Raw genomic sequence first — 16327 nt, forward strand, 5'->3', positions numbered from 1 at the left:
TGTATTTTTAAAATCTGTTCCTTTTATCAACCCATTCTATTAGCTTTCTGCGCTTCAAAAGTAGAATTTTAGTTTGAAACTGAGTAGTTGGGAGATGTAAAGATCAAATGTAATGAATGTAAATACTGAGGGCATTTATTTAATGTTACCTTTTCTTACTGCTTAAATCGTGAAAGTAAATTTCCATTTCCCATCCTCATCAAAATAAAAGTGGACTGCTGCTGCAAAGATGGTGTTGGCACTTATGGACAGATGTCACCTGAACATTAGTTGGGTTTAAAGGGCACCTATCAGCATGAAATTAGTTCCCCCACCACCGGTTGGGGGAAACAATTGTTTTTTTTTTTTTTTAAAAAAACAGCCCCCTTCCTGTGTGGATGGCCATGTTATTTTGTGCACGTGCTCATTATGCACATACGTGTGACGTAGGAGCAGTGGATGTGGCTCAACTGCCTATGCCACACGCATACGTATAATGAATGTAGCACTTGCTCATTATGTACGCGCAAGTGTCACAACATGGCAGCCCACACAAGCTCCCTCCCAGTGTGGGCAGCCTAGTGCTGTAGGGCAGTGTTTTTCAACCTTTTTTGGGCAAAGGCACACTTGTTTCATGAAAAAAATCACGAGGCACACCACCATTAGAAAATGTTAAAAAATTTAACTCTGTGCCCAGCAGCAGTGCCCCCCTAGTACATTGGTGCCCAGCAGCAGTGCCCCCTAGTACATTGGTGCCAAGAGCAGTGCCCCCCTAGTACATTGGTGCCCAGCAGCAGTGCCCCCCTAGTACATTGGTGCCAAGAGCAGTGCCCCCCTAGTACATTGGTGCCCTGCCTACGGCACACCAGGCAACATCTCGCGGCACACTAGTGTGCCGCGGAACAGTGGTTGAAAAACGCTGCTGTAGGGAGCTACTTTTTTTTTTTTTTTTTTTTTAGAAAACTCTATTATGCACCTCTAATGGGGGAAGCAATTTGAGGGTAATACGTGCCCTTTAAGTAGCATATCAGTGGGGGCTACAGGCCTTGATGTAAGTTTACAATTCCTTGTTTTGTCTGGAGGTATAAGGCCTTTTGGAATGAATGAACTTGATTGGCTTGTGCCTTTTTTGTTTCAACCTAAAGGTGGCCTTACACACATTCAACAGCGCCTTAACAAAATCTTTTTTTCCGCCTGATCGACGACCAATATCCAAGGCTTTCGCGATATTGGTTGCTTCGTCGATCTACCATACATGCACCGATGTTTGGTGCGATCATATTGGTGCATGTATGGCCAGCCTAACTCATCAAGAAAATAAATGTTACCTACATTTTGCTTTTCCTATTTACTCTGAAAAAGGTGGGGAGCTAATCTGAAAATGACATGACTGCACTTCTACATACCAACAGTTTCATATCCTAGAGATTACTAATACTGAGTAATTTTTGAAAATATCACATTCACAAAGAAAGAAATTCTGAATGAGGTGATATTAAAAAAAAAACAAGAATGATTAGATATAAACTAGAAACAGCTCAAACATTGCTAAGAAAACCCCTAAGGAGAGTTTCAGTTTTTATGATAAAATTGTGGAATCAGTTCCAGAAATGTTTCTAATGAAAACACGTGTATGTGTCACATATGAATTTCTCAGATTTAGAGAATGGTCTTTCATAAATGAGCACATTGTTTTACATTAATATTTAGGACCCTGTTAGAAGCAGAACAGGAACATGTGGGCTCTGGTGTAAACTGTTCCCAGGCACACATAATTATGGGAGCTTGTTTCATTCAGGGGCCCCCTAATGTGTTTGGGCTCACCTGCACCCATGGGAGTTCCACCTCAAGGGCCTGTGCTGTTACCCACTAAAATTCAGCAGATATATATAAGTAAACGTTACAAATTTGCTTTACATGTTAGTTACACAGAACCATCAGAGTGCTTTTTGAATTAATTATACATATTTTTTTACAGAATTTTCATTTATTTATTTATTTATTTTAATTTTAAAGTTATTGGGCTGCAGTTTAAATGTGTTTTATTTAAAAGTGCTAATCCCTGGTTTCATTTGCATATTATGCTAGATATTGTTCCATTCTGTTTTCATTCTGTCTTAGTAATTAGTCAAGGATTTGACCCACTATCGTAGTGCATTACTTACTGCTATTCTTAAATATCTGTCCTACAATCTCTCCTGCCTTGTCTACCTTTTGCTTTCCCATGTGCATTGCATTGCCTACAGTTATTTGAAAACAAAAGTAAAACAGTGTCATCATGCTGGAATCTGTATGCAGTGATTTGCAAACCCAATTTCAAAATAAATTACGATTGTCAAAAACCTTTCATAAATTTCTGGAATTTTTGTTCTCAGTGTCCATGCTTTGAAAGAGAACTAAAGCTTAACTAAAGAAGTAGGACAAAAATGTTGCTCTTAAGTTTTGGCCTTCTGTACTAGATATAAGGCTGATTAGTCACTACTACAGATTACTCGCAGCTCTGGAACAGTTAAAGGAACAGTAACACTAAAAAATGAAAGAGCTTTAAAGTAATGAAAATATAATGCACTGTTGCCCTGCACTGGTAAAACTGGTGTGTTTGCTACAGTAACACTACTATAATTTATATAATAAGCTGCTGTGTAGCCACGGGGGCAGCCATTCAAGCTGGAAAAAAGGAGAAAAGGCACAGGTTACATTGCAGATAACAGATAAGTTCTGTAGAATACAATAGTGTTTTATCTGTTATCTGCTATGTGCCTGTGCCTTTTCTCATTTGAATGGCTGCCTCCATGGCTACACAGCAGCTTATTTATATAAATTATATTAGACTTTCTGAAGTAAACACACAACTTTTACCAGTGCAGGGCAGCAGGACATTATATTTTAGTTACTTTTATACACTTTCATTTTTTGGTGTTACTGTTCCTTTAATTAGCATCAATGTTTTAAATCAGCCCTGTAGTTACTGAACTTTTAGGCTGTTCGAGAAAGGTTAGTATATAAAATATGGCATTTCTAGCCATATTCATTGTTAGGCTTCCTTATTATACCTGAATGATTTTCACCTGGAACTAGAAGTGATAGAAAAAGATAGAAAATATAGAAAAAGCACATTACACAATGAATAGTTACTTTCATTGTTATCCAAGTCTTTTCAGCTTGTGCAAAAGCATTTCAGGTTAATTAGTGAACCATTCTCCATAATGTACCCCACTCATTATTTTCTGCTGTGGGATTACAGCAACTCAGAGGTCAAATTTTTATAGGTACCGTATATCTGCTCTTGGCACCATAATGTCTTAAGCAAATGGGCCATAAATTTGATCCAGTTCAAAAATTCTTGGGCTGTTCAGCTTCTTCTAAAATGCTTTGTATTTCGATTAATTATTTTCCTATATGTCACATTCAACTAAAATGCTGTTTTTTTTCTAAAATATAATCCATCAGATTCTTGACATAATATTTTAGTTGGTCAAAAAACTGTCATAATTCAATCTCACTATGAAATGTATAACTTTTTCTTCAATATAACAAAATAATTAAGTTGGCTGTAGGAAATAAACCAACATTTATTTTCCGGTACAAATCTCCAATATAATCCCATGAAGAAAAAAAAACAAAAGAAAAGTTTTTCTTTAAAATGGTTTATCCAGCCCTTATGTTGAAATATTTGAAAGCAGGAACAAATCCTATAATGTAATGTGAATGAGGAATATACAGTATATATATATATATATATATATATATATACAGGTAAGGGACCCATTATCCAGAATGCTTGGGATCAAGGCTATTCCGGATAAAGGGTCTTTCCGTAATTTGGATCTCCATACCTGAAGTCTACTAAAAAATGAATTAAACATTAATTAAGCTTAATAGGGTGATTTTGCATCCAAAGAGGATTAATTATATCTTAGTTGGGATCAATTACAAGGTACTGTTTTATTACTACAAAGAAAAAGCAAATCAGTTTTAAAATTCTAAACCATTTGATTAAAATGGAGTCTATGGGAGAATGGACTTTCCGTTATTCTGAGCTTTCTGGATAACGGGTTTCCGGATAACGGATCCCATACCTGTATTACTAATGGCACAAAGTGTTGTACCGCAGCTTTTGCTTGTTATATAACGAGGGCACTGTGAGAAGTGCTCAATATGTGCATTCGCACCACTAAACATAGCTGCCCACACGAGGAGCCAGACTCTGGCAGGGGGCATTTTTTTTAAAGAAGAAAACTATTGTTTTTCACAAACGACACACAGTCTCTATTAGCCTGCACCTCTGGTAGGGGGAAAAATTTTTAAGGCAACAGGTGCCCTTTAAAGGTATTTATAGTATCTGCCAACATAACATCACTTGGAAGGACACCCTCACTGCCCTCACCATGAAGAACCACCTTTGCTGCTTTAAATGTACGTTCTGTACTTCTAATCTAAAGCAGTAGCATGTGACGCGTTGAAAGTTTTTATGGAAGAAAAGATACCCTGTGATCTGTCTATAATCCCCTCTAATGTGTTGAAAAATATAATATCGCTGAATGTCTGTAAGTAAATTAAAACTGGGTTTTCTGAGTTTAATTCTAGTCGGGACACTATCTGGTACCCAGGGCAGTTTACTTTCAGTTTAGCCTTTTGACTAGCGAGCCTTGGTTTTTACCTTGTACATAATAAGCAGTCACAGTTGTGAAATAAACAGATCAGTATCGAAATCCAGGTTGGGAGACATTTACTTATTTGGTACAAGATATACAATTTGCATGTGTTAATATATAAGTTTAAACAGCTTTAAAACACTCTGTCATCGATGGAGCATGTAAGAGGAGCAAGAAGAACTTGAACAGCTTGCCACAATGCTATATTTTGTTCTTTTGGTGAAAGAAATAAGAAAGCCCAGTCCAGACTTAATTTTGCAAGCATATTATGTACTGTCCTATTGCATATTATTTTTACACTGAGTTGTGTTGTGAGAGAAGAACATGACATGCAAAAAGACAGATGTAAGGGGCTTGGAAACCCCAGCATAACATAAAAGGACATATAAGCTTTTGTCTATATAACCTTCCCATTCAAGATGCACCTAAAAATAAATCCAAATTAATGCAACAGTGAAATCTTTGATGTTTAAATGGGTATGGGATCCATTATCCAGAAAGCTCCAAATTACATGAAGGCCATCTCCCATAGATGTCATGTTAGGCAAATAACTCTAATTTCTAAAAATGGTTTCCTTCTTAGTAATAAAAAAAAGCATTACCTCGTACTTAATCCTAATAGCTAAAATGCATGAATCAATCCTAAAAACAGGCCTGTCCTAAAACAATCATCATATTGGGTTTATTTAATGTTTTAAGGAAATACAAGGCATAAGGGAAAACCTCTCATCTTTTAGGCAATTAAAATGAATACTAGCTTTAAAAATGTTTCCTTATTAGAGCTCCCTATAGATCCTCTCTGGTCCCTGTCCATGCTTCAAATGAGGGGTGGACATTTCTTAACATTAAGCCTGCCAGAAAAACAGTTGAAGAGGAATAGCCAATTACAGCCCTGCAGTCACACAAGATAAGATAGGCTTCAGTTCCCTATCAAGTCAGCCTAGCTACTGGTTCCTATCCTACATTGCAGTGTGCTGAGTGCCACCAGCCCCCCTGCACAGCCTGGGAAAAAAGGCAGCAGGAAGTATGGTAATCCAAATTATGGAAAAATCTCTTATCCGGAAACCCCTGGTTCCAAGCCTTGTTGATAAAAGATCCTATACCTGTATGCAGTATTTGTTCGTTTTGTGTTATAATTGCATTGAATAGCCTTCCAACTTGTGTGCTAGGGACTGAATAAATTAAAAATGCTTTAAACAAAATATTACTTATTACTTAATTATTACTTATAAATAATAGTATTTAAATGAAGTAATATTTTGTTTCAAGCATTTTTAATTTATTCAGATCTTTAAACACCTACAAACTAAAGTTAGCTCCAAATAATGAGAAAACTTGATCTTCAGTTAATGTGGTTCATGTATGTAATTTTGCTGTCATTTAACATTTCTCCATATCTATTCTGTATTCCATACTTAAAGGAGACATATCCTATAAAAAATTAAGAATGTACCAGTGAATTATACTCCTCTAGATATAGAAGGATTGCGCTTAAAAAAGTTGTGTTTCAGGCTGATTTATTGAGAAATTCCACCAAACCCCACTAGCCCCGCCCATCTGTTCCACTTCCTGCTCACTAAATCCTCTGGATGTGCATGGGGGCCGCCGGCTCTCAGTACAGTGCACTGTAGGATAGGAACCAATCAGCAGCTAGCCTGACCTGATAGGGAACTGAAGCCTGTCTTTGCTTGTGTGAGTGCAGGGCTGTGATTGACTCTCCCCCTCCTACTGTGCTTCTGGCAGGGACCGTTAGGACACGCCCACTCTTCATTATATGGTCAAAGAAGAGATAGGATCTATAGAGAGCTCCAACAAAGGGGCCATTTTTACAGATAGGATTAATTTTAAGCACAAAGGGAAACCAGCACCATATATTATTCATAATTGCCTACAATATTAAGGTTTTTCCCATTTATCCAATATGTCTCCTTTAAAATGTGATGTCTACCCAAAAACTGTAATTGTAAATGAAATAAAATGTAATTGTAATGCATTTTCCACTATGCATTAACACTTTTTTGTGTTGTTTGTAAATGTTATTGCAGTATTATTGAAGTATTATTGGTTAGCCCCTGCTAGTCTCTGGTTCTGACTCTTCAAACACTGACCAAAAGTCAGTTGGTCTCCAGGCCTGTTAATCAGATGGCTTCTGCTACATTGTTTCAAGAGCTTAAACCAGGAATGCAGAAACCCCATTGTCCATAAATGTCTGCTGTAAAACTGTGATTAGTTGTTTAGCAGAAGCTAAAGACCTACATGCCAGATATCCCTGCTGTACAGCATTTCAGAGCAGAAACCAATAACCCAAACTCTGTGTATACATAGATAATGTGAGCATGTATACCATATCTCATATTTTTCATTGCAGATCTGGCCTAGAAGGATCATTGTGAATTTGCTTCCTTTGGTAACTTATCTCCTCTGGGAAAGATATGCAACAAAATCTGCTAACTGTTGCAATTATATGAAGCTTGGTCTGCTAGCCAAGGTTTATTGCTTGGCTCCAGTATGAAACATTTTTTATTACCTGGTTATGCTTCATAGATCTGTGGCGCTTGTTTATAACAATTCCCCCCTATTAATGAAACCAAATCTGCCTTTCTCTTGCTCACTGAGTGCATTCATAAGTGTTTGTGGGATCATAACGCTACACAAAGCTTATGTAACCGGTTTGTAATAAGGCAATCTGTCTTGTCAACGCTGACATTATCAGAAACCACAGAGAAATAATGTGTCTATAATAGCTTGTAAGGGGAGGGTTATAGGATTTACTTTGTGGGAATTATTTTGTGAAAGTGGATGTATGGACTGAGTTTATGAAGAACAAAAAAAACCTTCCTAAACCAACTGTGAAAAAGGTGAAGTCTGAAGGCAAGGATTATGAGTTACAATGAGTAAAAAAACCTTCTTTACCCCCTTTTGTTCTCATTTCTGGTTGTTCACTTCACTGACGTATCTGCTGGATACCAGTGACAAAATCTGAGAGGTGCCTTAACTTATTTTTTTTCTTTTGGACGGCTTCTTGCCTTCGTGCTTTGATTCTTAAGGATTTAATATTTGGCCACAGGCCAACAATAAGGTGTTGACACAAAATGTGTGTTTTTTCTTTCTTTCTATTAATAACCACATGGAGCCTGTTTCCAGCAAAAGATGTGCATGGGTTTAAGGGATAGCTTTATGTTCTGTGAAATTGGAGCTGGAGAATATATTCTGTTGATGGGTCTGGAGTCTTTAACTGCAATTCTATAAGAAACTCATTAAGAAAATTCCATTTATAATTTGTTGTGTGGAATGGATAATTACAGCAAATGTACATTACATAGTTTCTTTGCTGGTTTAATGCATACTGGTATTGTTTGATCCAACTACTTTTACCTTTGTGATGTCCAGTTTTGCAAACATAATTTGAAATTGCTCCCTACAATGATTTTGCAGTGGGCACCCATATTATCTAGTTATACTTTTAGCAACATGCTGGATAATGCTGTTGACTAGTACTCTTTGACTAGTACTCTTTTCTGGCTTTCATGTAATTGAGAATACCTCACAAAGCCAAGAAATATGTCAGCGCACAATGGCATGTATAACTGCCTATTATACATAACATACATAGTAGACAAACCATACATTAATCTGTCTTAGAAATATGATATATTTTATCCGCAACATATCTGTGCTATATATATATATATATATATATATATATATAAGCAGAGAGCCGCACACACAAGGACTTTGCAAAAAGTAAAAAGTTTATTGAAAAAATCCAACGTTTCGAGAACTAACGGGGCTCTATATATGTATTATTTGCACTGATGCAATTGGAAAATTGAATATATGCTGTTTATTTACTGGCCTTTTTCCCCCCAACACTGGGCCACACAAAGGAAATTTCAGCATTGGTATTTATTGGTGGTAAATTTCCATAGAGATCAATAAGGCAGACCTGAATTCCTCAACATACTTTATATGCTAGTGGTTCTGAATTCACAGTGGGTGGTAAATGTAGTGATGAGGTCAGCCCAAGGTTAAACATATATTGGTTTGTTGAGATGAAGAGGGGGAAAAGTTTTGTTAAATTGTTACAAGCAAGTATAATTTATCTGTTTTTGTTCTATTTTATTTGGGGGGACAGTTAACTGTATGCATAGAACGAGGTTTGAGCAATGAATGGTGCTTAAATCACAAGCAGAATTTAAGAGAATTGTTAGTAAAAAGAAGGGTTGTCTGTTATAGCTTCTTAGGGTGAGGTAAAGCTTAATGGCAAGATCTTAGAGTAGGGGTACTTCTAACACAGAAAGGACTTATGAGGTTATTCCCCATAACAAGCCTTACCAGCTCATGTCAGGGTAGCTACAAGTAGCCCAGAATAGAAAGGACCTGTAGACTTTGAATGTCTTTTCCTCAAGGCATTATGTACTTAAGAAAGTAATACTTAAGATACTTGAGATGTTTACACATGGCTAGCCTAGTGTTACTTGGTCTTCATTCAGAGACCGTGATCCCAATGAGCCGCGTCAGAAGAAAATAAAGGTGAGAAAAGTAAATACACACATATCTCACAAAGCTACCAAAAACCTGAAACTTTAGAAGAATGCAGGCACTTTCTAATGTTATTTAGCTAAAAGGCAGTAACAGTCAGCAAAGGAGGAAACCGATAATGCAAACTCATTGACGGGTCAGTGAACCGGAAAACTATGGGACTGGATAAACCTTTGTGTTTCATCTACACATCAGTGGATTTCTTTGTATGCATGCAAATGACTGTGAAAGAAAATACTCTAAAGCAGCATGCAAACTGTTCTGCCCATCCATATTCTGAATGTGTTAGTTCTGTACACTGGGGACTTACATTATAAAGGTTTGGGATATATTATCTGGAATGCTTGGATCCTGCCAATCTACCTGATTAGTCTTTCTGTCATGTGGTACAACTTGCTTTAAAGGAACAGTAACACTAAAAAATAAAAATGTTTTAAAATAATTAAAATATAATGTACTGTTGCCCTGCACTGGTAAAAGTTGTGTGTTTGCTGCAGAAAGACTACTATAGTTAATAGAAATAGCTGCTGTGTAGTCATGGGGGCAGCCATTTAAATTGAAAAAAGGAGAAAAGGCACAGGTTACATAAGAAGATACTAGATAAACTGTGTAGAATACAATGGGAATCTATGCTACTTATCTGTTATCTGCTTAGTAACCTGTGCCTTTTCTCCTTTTTTCAATTTAAATGGCTGCCCCCATGGCTACACAGCAGGGTATTTATATAAACTGCAGTAGTGTTTATGAAGAAAACACACAACTTTTACCAGTGCAGAGCAATAGTATATAATATATTAATTATTTTTATACACTTTCATTTTTTGGTGTTACTGTTCCTTTAAGGCCAATAAAACATGTAAGCATTACAACATTAAGTAGAATGTGTTTTTTCCATTAGCATGCATGGATACTGGTTTAATTAAAATCAAGTACTTTTAGTTGTATTATCATCACTACAGAGAAAAATTTTGATAGGGCACTATGGTAAATGGTACCATATTTTGGTGCTTTTTGGATAGCTATAATATATTGCAGCATAATAGACAATCTAGGAGGAATTTAGTAAATGGCATCAGCATAGAGACATAGAGAAGAGTCAGTGGACAAGCAAATCTAAGCATTTGTGATTAAATTCACTCTATTTTGGGCCTGGTTTTCAACAATGCAAAAAGAACTTTAATGCCCCTGCTGATGCTGCTTATTTCTTTCCATCCCGTAGTTTTTTTGAAAGGATATCTAAGTATTCCCACCTTTCTCCAAAGGTGCAGGTTGTTTGTAAGCATGTCCAGTGGTACATTTGTCATGCCCATGGCATTGCTGCAGTAGGAATAATCTGGTAATAAGGCTGAAGAGGTGGGCTAAGCTATAGAACATTTGGACTGTTTGGCCCATGTGCACTGAAATGGTCAGAGAACTAGTTATTAATCTGGTAACTAAGAGAAGCTAAAGCCTTATCAAAATATAGAAAGATGCATTCTGCACTATATACATAAAAAGCTTCTCTCAACTGAGCAAAGATTGGTAAATCAAAACCTCACTTTCTTTTATGGCTTAGACAAAAGCTTTTCCATCTTATAGGCTGGGCATTGCTTCATAATATTGTAGGAAGAATTGCAGCATGTACAGTATAATGAAAAAAGACAGAGCAACACCTTATAAGTAAATACTTATTTATATTTTATCCATAAATAATCAGTATATTCTTTGCTATGTTATGTCATACATTCTTTTTAAAGGAGTATGGAAAGGTTAAAAAGACCCCATATGGCAATTTTAATTTGATGTACCTGATTTACAGAGGATAATTCCTAATACTTTCAAAGATAAACAAAGGCGAGACAGGGCTGTAGTTTGTGAGCTATCTGGCTGTGGAATATATATATTCACTATTAATGGGCTTCTTTAATGGCCTCTTGGCAATTTCCCCATTTCTTCAACCTGTAAGTCGTATTTATTGCCTGCTAAGTTTACTAACTATAAATGCCGCCTAAAAGACAGACCTAAGCATCTGCCGTCTCACAAGAAAAAGCCATCTGACATTTTTATATATCCTAATATTTCTAATATTTTTTATTTTCCTTTGACAGTATGAAATAAAAGATGATGCTAGCAACTCATCTCTGTGAGTGACATTAATTCACAAATGTGCTTCCATTAGAATTTAGTTCTGCTACTTAAAACATTTATGTAATCATTTGTCAACTATTTTGAGTATTAGTGGTAAAGAAGGAACAAATTTATGTAACTTGAGTGTGGCACGTTAATGCTTGTAAAGACCCCTTAAGGACTGTTTTGCTCTCATAAAGTGTTTTTTTACTTTAATCTGCCGGCTGTGACTAATCGTATAATGTGATACAAGTACTTCATGTTGAACAATTTTTCCTATGCAAAAATTTGCACAAATTGAAAATGTTTTTTGAACCCATAAGACTGGTAACAAAAGTAATTCATAAATTCATTGTACAGGACAAAATGAATCTGGCCTACCAAAGTTGATCTCTAGGGTGATATTGTAATAACAGGTTCACATTTTGCTCTGGGTTTAGTAACTAGTAACTGGAATGTATTTAGAAGCATTTTATAACCATCTTATAGGCTGGACATTGTACGTAATGACACTTTTGCCATTTGAGGGCATACTTAGAACCAGTGCCTAGGGTGGCCCCAGACCTAAATACATCTCTGTAAGTTACTAGGCCTGGAGCAAAATTTTAACCTTTTATTACATTACCACCCTAGATATCCACCAGAGATCACTTGCGTACAATCACATCCAGGGGAAAATTGCACCAGACCTCTTTATTTTTTATTGATTATATAGGCACCCAAAGGTAGCCTCCCCTAGTCACAGGCATTTGGGTGCCTATATATAAATATGGCACTGGTAACTTATAGATATTAGTCAGATGTTTGCTTTCAAACAGCACATCAGTGAATACTACCTGCTGATTGGACATTATAAATTACTACATCTAGACCAAACTTTGGATCCTAACTCAATACACCTTTTGTGGTTTTAACGTTACATGCTTGTTGCCATTAACTGACATCTGTAGCATTTTTTTCCCTTACCATGGATGGCATTTATTTTAGCAGTATAGTTTAAATCTGCTTTTGAATTGTATTATGCTAAAATAATTATAAATATTCATATGATGTATAAACACTGCCTAGTATATAAAATACTAAGTGTGCATTTTTTTATCCTATGCAGAGCTCTCGTACTGCTCGTTCTGAGGAGGACCGGGACACCTTGTGGGATGCTTGGGGTTCCTGGAGTGAATGTTCTAGGACCTGTGGGGGTGGAGCTTCATATTCGTTAAGAAGGTGTCTTAGCAGCAAGTAAGTTACATGTGACTTGTTTTAACAGTTTAGTTTGGATATTTAAGGCTGTCTTATCATCAAGGTTTGACCTTGATACTCCCAAGCCATGACAGGCCAAAAAAATTGTTGCATCTGTACTAAATGTCACTATGGGACCTCTTCATCATGTAAAATTAATTACACCAAAAAAAAAAAAGCATGTAAAATAAATGTAGAATATGAAAAGCGCTGTATTTCCTTTTACGCTGCCCACTATTTTTTTATGTGTTTATTTTGCACCGTTATATTTATGGTGTGACTCATTGAAGTCAATATAAACAATGTAGGCGGCAAGTCAATTCCCTCACTGGAGGATTTCTGTTTTTATACTGTCTTTTCAAGCAGCTGCTGGACAGAAAACTTTTCAGCTCAAAATGTATACATAGCTTTATCAATTTATCAATCAGATGATTATGATGCATTTGGTGGCTGTTATTTTTTAATTCTTTCTACCATTATGATCCTGGTCTTTGTTCTGAGAAAGCATTCTCCTAATATGTGGAAATATGATGTCATTGCTTGCTAGTTTGTGGAGGTCCAATGGGTTGTGCATTCCAAGATCAGTCTTGGCTTTAAATATGCTGATAGAACATTACACTACACTCTTTGGCGGCCAACCAGTAGAGGCTTTTATGGTTTCATTAATGATGTCATGTACGTCTTAATTGTGATAATTTTGGCCACAAATCTCTGGACTAACTAAAGACAAATGATTTGATATCAATATCGGTGTCTGGTTGTTTTTATAGTAAAGTCTGGACTGGATCAGCCTCCACCCTCCATAAATACATAAATTTGTTTATTTCAGCTTAAGACTCCAAATTAATATTCAAGTTAGAATTCCACTAACTTGAGCACTTGATTATATTTTTCTTCATTTCATTTAAATAAGAATCAGGGTTTTTTTAGGTTATGGATCAGACTAAAAAATGGGTAGCCTTGTTTTTTATACTTGGGTCACCTGATACTACCTGATACTGTAAACCCTCACACACCTATAATATATATATACTTACAATATAAACTGTATCAATTAAAATAATAAACATCATTAATTCTATGTCAAATCTTTAGACAAAAAGCTGATTTCTAGACTATGGGGCTTATTTACTAATCCACGAACGGTCCGAAGGCGTCCGAATGGGTTTTTTTCGTAATGATCAGTATTTTGTGATTTTTTCGTAAATTGTCACGACTTTTTCGTAGCCGTTACGACTGTTTCGCAAAATGTCGTAGCCTTCGTGCCGAGTACGAAAGTTTTCGGATTTGCCCGCCGGTTACGAGCGCTCAATACAAATAAGTCGCGACAATGTACAAGCAAATCGTAACGGCTACGAAAAAGTTGCGACTTTTCACGCAAGTCGTAACAGCTACTAAAAAGTCGCAACAATTTACGATAAAGCCGTAACGGTGACGAAAAAATCGCAAAAAAAACCGAAAAAGTCGCAAAATGTTTGTTTCCAATCCGAATTTTTCCCATTCAGATTCGAATTCGTGGATTAGTAAATCAGCCCCTATGTATGGGTCCAGTCTCCCAAAAAAAATTCAGAATCACCCTTACTCTTACATAAATGTAATTGCTCTTCTTACAATATACGTATCGTATCTCATTGCATGTTTGTAGGTTGTTGTGAAATACTAGTACTACCCTCCTAAATAGTAATAGTTAAATCTTTTGGATAAGTAGCAGCATGTATTTATTTTAGATAATTATATTCAGTTCATAGTTAATAAAATATATCCAGTGTTTATGCCACTTTTATCATTCAGCTAAAAAAAAAATATACATTTGCTTTGTTTGATCTTAACCTAGCCCTAGCCTGCTTTTCATTTACTTCCCTGATTCCTCATTACTTTTATTCCATATATAATTCCATATATAACCCTTACCTACCAAAGGTTTGACCAGAAGACTGGTGCAGGGGCTCTGGCACAGGCATGGAAGTACAACATTGGACCTGCCCAAACCTGAGCAAAAAGACCCCTATGGTGACACTGGTCTTGGAGAGCCCATCCATCAATAAATAGTTTGAATGTCCTGATACATAATAAGGATATGAGTTATTTTCAGATATAATACCTGCATTGCAGTGAAATTGTGGTACCAATAGCCAAATAACAATGTAAAATGGGTAGAATGCTAGCTTAGCTTTAGTGCACAATAAATGTGAAATACACATCTTAAGACATGCAAGTAACCAGGTCTTAGAAGAAAAATACTGTAAGCAAATTTTAAACACTTTAATGTGTGTCTTATTGACAGACAGCTTCCAGTATCCTCAAACACCACTAGGGCAGCAGTAGTGATGATTGAAATTGGCAAAACACATTGAAGTGATCGGGCTTCTTTTGCGCTGACTTTTCCCCTAACCATGGCCATTGTAGTCTAGGTATGTTTATTCGTAGAGAAACCTGGCGGACAATTTTGCTTGGTTTTGTATGGTTTCCAAACATCTGGCATGTCTCTTCTTAGCAGGAAAAAGAAGAGCATGTCATCTCTGCTGCAAATTATATATGAAAATGTGTGGGGGTTGTAACTGATTGTAATAATAGATTTCTTTGTGCTACATTACCTTTCTACACTGATCTTGCTATTACCGTTGAAGAACATTTACATGAAACTGTTAATTGACCCTCTCAGAAAAATGAACCCTAAGGGAGCAAAGGTAATCCCAGTCCAGATTATATCATGAAAATTCAACATAGCCTGAACAATTGCAGAAAGTGTGCCTCCAAGAAAAGCGAGGTAAGGAAATTAAATTAGTCTAAACATTCATTAAAGTGAGGCAGCAGCATTGTTGGGGAAGTGACGGTTGGCTAAGATTGTAAAACATATGGCCTTGCCATCAAATACCTCACTGTTGACTATATTGACTATATACAATATGTATAGTAAGCTGCCTGTGTAAAGAGTAGTCTACCTGTGATAAAGCAGGATAATATTATTGCTGTAATTTGGTACTCTGTGGGGGGTGCATTTTATCTCTTTGGTCTATGGTGATTAACACTGGACACACAGCAGAGCACATTAAAAGTAGGATTTGTTAATACATATTCTACCGTCTGTCATCTGAGCAAGGAAACAAATCACTACAGGTAAAATATTTTAGATGATTAGATGATTATAATATATTGATGTATTCTAAAATAGTTACCTATGATGACGTGAATTGTTTTAAAATATGTTAGCAGTAGATCAAGCATCAGGCTTGAATTGAACTAAGATTTAACTAAGTACTTTCTACTTTTTACCAAGAGACAAGATGTGGCACCAGCCTTAACTAATGTAAGTCTTGGGACAAATGGTAATTATATTAGAATTAGAACAGTTTTACCTGGGATATTTTAAAATGGCCATGGGAATATATCATGACATTGCAGAATGTGTATGATCTGAACAAGATGGCCTGTTTGTAAAAAATCTGTACCTTCACAGTTTAACCTACATATTACCTTTACCAGGACTCAAACTATTGTTTGCAGATTTTTAGTTTTACAGGTCTTGCCTTTAGTATCATTGTGTAGACATGATTGGGCAGTTTTTGACAGAAAGAAGGAACAGACTAATGTGACTGTAAATATAATAAGATGGTATAGGTATGAAATCTCTTATGTGGAGATCTGTTATCCATAAAGTTTTGAATTACAAGAAGGCCATCTCCCATAGACTCAATTTTAATCAAATAATTAAAATGTGTAAAAACAATTTCCTTTTTCTCTGTAATAATAAAACTGTACCTTGTACTTGATCCAAAACTAACATATACTGTAAGCAATCCTTTGCTGTG

The 16327-nt window shown here is 36.1% G+C and overlaps 1 protein-coding gene across 2 annotated transcripts in view; it reads left to right on the top strand.

The window, feature by feature from the left end:
* Window positions 1-16327, top strand: part of adamtsl1 (ADAMTS like 1) — a 184509-nt gene that overhangs the window by 20543 nt on the left and 147639 nt on the right. For both annotated transcript variants that reach the window (XM_012953036.3, XM_012953030.3), the window contains exon 2: window positions 12391-12518. In XM_012953036.3, the coding sequence (XP_012808490.1) occupies window positions 12391-12518 (128 nt within the window). The remainder of the gene's footprint in view (window positions 1-12390; window positions 12519-16327) is intronic.

Source organism: Xenopus tropicalis, chromosome 1 (genome assembly GCF_000004195.4).
Source record: "Xenopus tropicalis strain Nigerian chromosome 1, UCB_Xtro_10.0, whole genome shotgun sequence".
Taxonomy (NCBI): Eukaryota; Metazoa; Chordata; class Amphibia; order Anura; family Pipidae; genus Xenopus; species Xenopus tropicalis.